The 7,797-nt window shown below is 51.7% G+C and overlaps 1 protein-coding gene across 1 annotated transcript in view; it reads right to left on the bottom strand.

Annotated features, from left to right (window-relative positions):
- Positions 1-392: 392 nt before the first annotated feature.
- LOC137636844 (WD repeat-containing protein 75-like) overlaps positions 393-7,797 on the bottom strand; it is a 50,583-nt gene continuing 43,178 nt past the window's right edge. The window contains exon 16 of the mRNA XM_068369205.1: positions 393-672. Coding sequence (XP_068225306.1) covers positions 465-672 — 208 coding nt within the window. The 3' untranslated portion in view covers positions 393-464. The remainder of the gene's footprint in view (positions 673-7,797) is intronic.

Here is a 7,797-nt window from a genome sequence, read left to right as displayed (position 1 = left end):
TATTTTCTTCAATTACAGCTAGAAAAACTTTCCAACATGTCATATTTTCTTCAATTACAGCTAGAAAAACTTTCCGACATGTCCTATTTTCTTCAATTACAGCTAGAAAAACTTTCCGACATGTCCTATTTTCTTCAATTACAGCTAGAAAAACTTTCCGACATGTCATATTTTCTTCAATTACAGCTAGAAAAATTTTCCAAGTTTTCTTATATTTCTTGGTTTCCTATAAACATTAGGTGACTCCTGAAGCCACTAGGATAAAAAATTCCCATTTCAACAAAATACAATATAAGACATTTCAGTACCACAAATAATTATTCCAATTACTATAATATACAGTAATCTAAAGAGTAAAGAAATGTATGGATGCAGTCAGGCATTGCAATAGATAATTTTTATATGATTTTATTTAATGAAATTTAAATCTCTCCAGGTACAAAATGCAGTTCCTGTTCTTGGTGTTAATCATCTATAATCTTGAGAAGATCTTTAAAGTCACTATTAAGACCCATTTCAATCTTCTTCTTCTTGTTTTTCTTTTCCATTTTCTTTGCATTGGTTTCTGTTGTCTGGCTGTCGGTCTCTTCAAGTTTTCTCCCGCTCTTTTCCGAGTTTTCTCCCAACTTCTTTAAACGCAAATCTAAATCCTCTTTCTCTTCCATTTCCTCACTGGAATGAAAAGAAATTTATGAAATCAAACATGTGTAAATGGATATGAATCTTAGTAATAAATAAAAATATTAAAGAGGTTCACTATGAACTTGCATACCTGGAAAAAATGTGAATACATTAACCTTATTTTTAGGTAAGGGAAATATTACAGCTTAGAACCTAGTACCCTTAGCTAAATATCAAAATAAAGTTCCTTTTCATCATTCATACTGAGCACAGAACACACTTTCAAGGAACTCGGTGTGACCAGAAACCACGAACTTACCATGCAAATGACCATAAAACATAATGGCTATACTGTACTGTACCATTCAAAAATAGGATAAAATGACAAATTCGAAGATAATTTGTATTTTTCCTAACCATACAAACCTTAGCTATTTACAAAGGGTTATTACTTTTAGCGTAGCTGAAATGGCGAGCCATTAGAATTTAACGAGGGTGTATTACCCCCGCACACACACGTGAATACTCACTTTCACTTAGAGGTAGGACTTGTCTTGGGGGACAGGGCTGGCGGGCAAATATGTGTAAATAGCTAAGGTTTGTATGGTTAGGAAAAATACAAATTATCTTCGAATTTGTCATTTGTTCCGTAACCGAAATACAAACCACGCTATTTACAAAGGGTGACTTATCCCTTAGGAAGGGTGGAAAGTCCCCAGCCATACTGGCTTTGGCTTTACCCGGGGACTCAGAATCCGAGTGAGTCGCACTCGAGAAAAGGAGTCCCTGCACCTCACAAGTTCCTTGCTCCGCAAGGAACCATGTGGCCTACGTAAGCTTGTGTGTGAAGGAAGAAGTGTGACCCGTCTTAGGCAGTTGACCTGGAGTTCCAGAAGGAACTCTGGGTTAGGACGTTCCCAATACCACCTCGTCAGGGTATGGGGGACGCGACAGTATTGACTCAATACTCGGAACACAAGGAAGCATGGTTTACCTGCAGAGGTTCGAGGTCAGCTATGCAGAGACCAGGATGCTGCTTCCCCGTAGAGGGGATGATGAAGAAAGAAGTAAGGGCCAGACATACTTCTTTCGTTCATGCAGACTAAAACCTGATAACAATGCCCTCAACCTTCTGCTACCTGTCCAAAAAGGAGCCTGAGGTTAGACCAGCTGTTGTGTAGCCACCACAGAGCGATAGAAAACGTATCGAGACTCCTGTGGGTCACGCCCTGCAGGAAGCGGGCTGCGAAGGTCATCAGACGCTTCCAGACTCCAGCTTGTAGCGCCTGCGTCACAGAGTAGTATTACTCGACGGCGAGGACGTTGCGATGTATCCAACATCGTGCTGTAGGGCGACGTGACGGGGGAGGGTCTGAAGACAGGTCGAGATGAATGTACTCGAGTCCGGGCTGAAGAGGTATACTGGTGACTCTCCCCCCATGTCCTCCTTGTGTTCCCAAATCGGCTGCAACTGAGGCCAAACTGCAGCTGTTCCCAGCGCTAACCTCTCGATTCCTTACTGGCAAGAAAGAGAAGGTCTTGGGACATCACACACAGAATGGAGACTCGAAATCTTGAATGAATCGGACCGAAGGGTCGGGACCCTCAGATTCTGAGTCTAGCCAACAACTCAGGAGCGAGCCTGAATGTTGTCTTCCCCTCTTCCTTAGAAAGGGGGGAGTAGTAAGAGACCAAGAAGATTGCTTACACACTGGCCGTGGCCAGAGTGAGCAGAAGACCCAAGGCGGAATACAATCCGAGGCCTGTCGTAAAAGGGTCTTGAGAAGATCTCTTAAAGGACTAAAAGTCCGAGCCATGCTCCAAGTTGGAGGTCTTCCTCCGACTAGGGCAGGGACGATCGTAGCTTCGCATGAGCGAGGATAGATCCAGCGGGCAGGAAAAAGTTATTCCTTTAAGCCTGAAGGTCAGGGAAAGGCTGAGCGACAGGCTTCATTGCCGAGAGCGGAAAGGAGTTTCCTCCCGCCGAAAGGCAATAAGACCGTTATTGCTGGAGAAGAGGCCTCACGGGAAGAGGTATATCTCCCACGGCACCCACCACCTGAGACTCTTCACTTTGCCTGGGAGACCCCTGTGGATGACTATCGCAGATGACGCGACCTCCGTACCGCGACTGTAGCGGGTTGTCTCTTCTAGAGGAGGAAGCGTAGTGTCTCCAGGCATGAAGCCGAAGCGACGCCCCGGTTCGGGAGAGATGTCGCAGTGTGGTTACTTGAGTAGTCTGCGCCGTGGGAGAAGCTCACCCGGGAGTTCCGTCAGGGGAAGCAGAGGGTCCAGAAACCGTTCTGCGCATAGTCCCAGTGGAGCTCTCCCATTGAAAGGTTGACAGACAACCTGGTTTTGTTGAGACCCATTGTCCGCAGACAAAAAGGAGGGAAGACGCAGGCGTCGAATTTGTCCCACCATCACCGGAATGCATCTTGCCAGAGTCTCGGGGTCTGAGACTGGGGGGAAGACTAGTGGAAGCTTGAGGTTCCAAGGTGTCGCGATCAGGTCCCCCAGACCAGCACTTGCTGGTTACCCAAGGTCAAAGACCCCTAGGTACACTCTCTCTATGAGGCTCTGCTCGGATAGTCTGAGAGAAACATTCCCCTGCCTGGAATGAGAGAGCCGATGGTGGAATTGAGAGAATCTCAATCATCCCGGTATCTCTACTGCAAGATGTGAAGGTGTGAAAATGCGTCCCCTGCTGGTTAGAATGAAGTCGACGCGCAACGGGGCGACTTGGCAGGAGCTGTAGGATCTGAAGAGGGGCCAGACTAAGGCCCTTAAGCCTGCCTGAAATGATGGAGAGGTATCCTTCAGGTCTTGACCATAGCCTGGACCGGAACATGCCCCCCCCCCCCCCTTTCCTTTGACGAGTCCGAGAACCGCATCAAGAATGTGGGGAAAGGACGAGAATATCCACTACCATCAAGAGGTTCCATAGGTCAACACCCATTGCAGGTTTAATAGTTCCGCTGGTCCCATAGGGCCAGGGAGTCCGGTTAAACATTGCCTGAAGCCACCGGAACTTGGATCGCCCCACATGGAACTTATCCTGAGGCGACCGTTCGGACTATAGACGGGTCAATGAGGAAAGAAGAACTAGGAAACGTTCCAAGGTAGGGCTGAAAGCTCTGCTTGACTGAGAACAGGTACTGCGACTCTCCTCAGTCTTGCCACAGTCAACCGAAAGGAAGGCTCGGAGGATGCGGTAACAGAATCTGGCGTCCCCAGGTGGTCACCCATCCAAGTACCGACGTTGCTTAACCTCGCTGGACGGACGAGAAGCGGGGTTTCCAATGTGGTAAGGCGGTTGACTCAATATCATGGCCAGATACTCCAGATGTTGAGGCAGAGGAAGAGAAGGCTCCAAGCAAAATACCATGAGCCCACACTCATGGTCAGCATCCGGAAGCTTGTCCCGGCGCTGAAGAAGGTCGAAACCCGAGCCTACCGGAGTTGACCAGCCCTCCAAACAGCAGAGGAGGCGGAAGCCTGCACCTGAGCGGCCAAGAGGAAGGCAGGGAGAGTTCTCTGGGGAAACAAACCTGCTATGCCACGGCGGGATAGCCACACTGCATCATAAGCAGGAATACTTGCAGTCTAGGCTGAATTCGACGAGCACCCTGGAAGATGGATGGAATGGAAACTGAAAGTACCCGTCCTTCCGATCCAGGGTTAAAGGAGTCCTGTCGCCTCATTACCAGTCTGATCGATTACGCTGGCCGAAGTTTGTTCGACAAACTTGATCAGGGCTGAGAGGTCGACTATGGACATCCCCTCTCAGATCCTTCCTTACAAGAAAGGATCGACTGAGGGGGCCGGGGGTGAAGCCGTCGATGATCCTAAGGAAGACCTTCGCCTAAGGTATGGATCATTCTGCCCAACCGGGCAACTCTGCTGACGCTATGGCATAGAGGTTCAGAGACACTGAATTCGCTGACAGAGACGGCAGGCGCGATATCCTTGGCTACTCACAGAGATTGTGCGGGAATGGGCATCGGGAAGCTGTCATTCGGATGAGTAACCTTAAGCATCCTCCCAGCGAAAAAACCTGCAATCCTAGAGTTCGTGAACTCCTTTTAGGACTATGCCCCCCCGGGGGAGTCTCCCGTGCCATCTGTTCCTGACAGGAGGAAACTGCAATTGGACACCTTGTCCCAGTTGTCGTAGCCGATAACTTAGGCCGACGTGGTTGAAAGAAAAGGGCGCTGGAGCCCTGCAGAGTCTGGAAGAAAGCGCCTTGGAGGAGTGAAACCGGAAGTCGATTTACTCCGCACAGCAGCTGTCTAAGTCTCTGTCCTTGGGCACAGACAAAACTCTTCTCAAGGATGGAAGGGTGTCTGAGGTCGTCGACCTCCACAGATGAGACACCCGAAGGAAGCCTTCAGTCAGCGCGTCCAGATGGTACAACATCGAGCTTGTCCGCAAGTAGATACTTAACGACGAAAGGCCAAGGTGTCTGAGCTCGAGAGGAGGAAAGTACCCTTGATCTTCCTGTAGCTTCCTTGAACCAAACCTCGGGCCGTAACCGAGGAGGGAAAGAAACTGGTAAGCTCCCAGAGGAAGAGGTAAGCAGTCACCCCTTGTCCGATGGAGAAATCTTGAACGGAAAGCACCCCCGCCAAAAATCCTTCCAGGGCGGGAGGAGAGAGTACTCGTGCAGGAGAGGGGACCCTCGAGACCGACCTCTTGGGAACCAACTTCGCCCTGGGGGAAGTCACCACGAAGTCCACTCCTCTCTTTCTCTTCAGCGTAGGAGAGACAGCCGCTGGTTTGTTACCCTGGCCGGCGAGTGCTGGTTTCATAACCCTCATTAACGCCCGTGCCAGCGGACCAAACCATGTCTGCTGCTCCAAGGACACAGAGTCCGAAATCCTCGCTAAGGTGAAAGGGATCGGGCGATTCTTTGGAGTGGACCCGACGGTACCTGCCTGAAAAGAAGGTGGGGAAGAATGCTGTACTGACCTGTCTTCGTCCTGCACTACCAACCTGTGCTTGGATGGAGGTGATCCCGAGTGCCGTCTAGGAGCACGCGTCCCTGCTGCTACCACCGGCTGTGGAATTCGCCGCGAACTATGGTCGCGCAAAGGCGAATGGTCGCGCGGGCGAGCAGGCGAGCGGTCGCGCGGGCGCGCAGGCGAGCGATCGCGCGGGCGCGCAGGCGAGTGGGCGTGAGGGTGGGCAGGTAAATGAACACGTGTCCGAGGCGACGAACGCAAGCGATGGCGTGACGGCGAGGGATCGTGCTGCCGCGTAGGTGAAGAAGATCGCTGGCGATAATGACCGCGTGATGGTAAGCGATGGCGAGCAGCATGTGTAGGTGAATGATCGCGTGATAGGGTGCGATGGTGATCAGCATCCGCAAGAGGGCGAGCGTTCAGGGTTGTGCGATGAGGAGCAGCATGCGTAAGCGGGCAATCGTGCAGGGTTGTGCGATGGCGAGCAGCATGCGCAGGTGAATGATCGCGTGAAAGGGTGCGATGGTGATCAGCATCCGCAGGAGGGCGATCGTTCAGGGTTGTGCGATGAGGAGCAGCATGCGTAAGCGGGCGATCGTGCAGGGTTGTGCGATGGCGAGCAGCATGCGCAGGTGAAAGATCGCGTGAAAGGGTGCGATGGTGATCAGCATCCGCAGGAGGGCGATCGTTCAGGGTTGTGCGATGAGGAGCAGCATGCGTAAGCGGGCGATCGTGCAGGGTTGTGCGATGGCGAGCAGCATGCGCAGGTGAATGATCGCGTGAAAGGGTGCGATGGTGATCAGCATCCGCAGGAGGGCGATCGTTCAGGGTTGTGCGATGAGGAGCAGCATGCGTAAGCGGGCGATCAGCATCCGCAGTTGAGGGTTGGGCGATGGCGATCAGCATCCGCAGTTGAGGGTCGCGCGATGGCGATCCACATCCGCAGTTGAGGGTTGCGCGATGGCGATCAGCATCCGCAGTTGAGGGTCGCGCGATGGCGATCAGCATGCGCAGGTGAGCTAGTAGCTGGCGAACCATGTTCCTTCAGAAGTGTTGGAGAACGTTGGCGTGCCAGCTGTAACACACGTGGGCGATCCGGAGATCGCTGGCGAGCTGATGATCGCTGACGAGCTGATGATCGCTGACGAGCTGATGATCGCTGACGAGCAGAAGGCTACGCGTGGAAGCCTGCGCAAAGAAGAAGAGTCCTTGACCCCGACCTGAACCGAAGTTCTAGATCGCGAGGGCGAACGTGGGCGCACAGGGCACGTAACAGGAACCGCAGGGAAGATCATCTTGAAAGCGCTGACGAACAGGAGAGCGCTGATGAGCAGAAGGGCGCGCAGGGAAACCCTGACACGCAAGGGAAGAACCCCCGTGGGGGCAACCCTTTGCCCCGAAGAGATCGTTGTCCGCCGGGAGACTGATGTCCGTCGGAAGACCGCTGTCCGTCGGGCAGACCGTTGCCCGTCGGAAGACGAGATCAGACTGCTGTCCATCTGCACCAAGGCGGAAGATCGAGAAAAAAAAGAAGTTGTAGGCTGCAAACGGAGATCCAAAAGGGCGCCTCAAGCACCCTTATAGGGAGATGAGAGGCCCTTACGACGAGGCGGACGGAGGGCCTTACGGCGAGGGAGGCCAACAGCAACAGCAACAGAAGAAACCTCCGAAGAGGAGTCTCTATGAGTGTACTCTCTCGCGAACGAAAGAGAAACACTTCGAGGAAGAGACTGGTCAGCCAGTGACCTAAAAGGAGCAATCCTCCGAAGAGGAGCTCCTGCAGTTGCCCAGCCCCTTGAGCGAAACTGCAGGTGCGACCGCTCAGCACCAAGAGCATAGTCGCACGAAAAAAAGGCAAGAGAAGAACCCCCCAAAAGGGGAAAAACTCAAGCCTGGACAGGAAAAACTTCCCTCGGAAGGAAAGTTATCCGCCCAAGGAGGCAAGCCTCCTGACTGTTCTAAAATGAACTGGAGAGCTGTCCGTCGACACGGGAGTACTACCAGTAGAAGGAGACACGCCATTGATGAAAATACAAGGGGGGAGGCAGCAACAGCCGAATCCCCAGGTCTCAACCAGACAGCTCACACCGTTGCTATATTACAGAAACGAGCTAGATCGGTAACTGTAAAAAAATAAAACAAATAATATTAGTACACATTCATTCCCCCGGGAAGGCTCCGAAGAGGAATCCCGAGGGAAAGGAAAGAGAAT

Source organism: Palaemon carinicauda, unplaced genomic scaffold (assembly GCF_036898095.1).
Source record: "Palaemon carinicauda isolate YSFRI2023 unplaced genomic scaffold, ASM3689809v2 scaffold405, whole genome shotgun sequence".
Classification (NCBI taxonomy): Eukaryota; Metazoa; Arthropoda; class Malacostraca; order Decapoda; family Palaemonidae; genus Palaemon; species Palaemon carinicauda.
The sequence above is the reverse complement of the archived record's forward strand: the minus strand, read 5'-3'. Positions and strand labels throughout refer to the sequence as shown.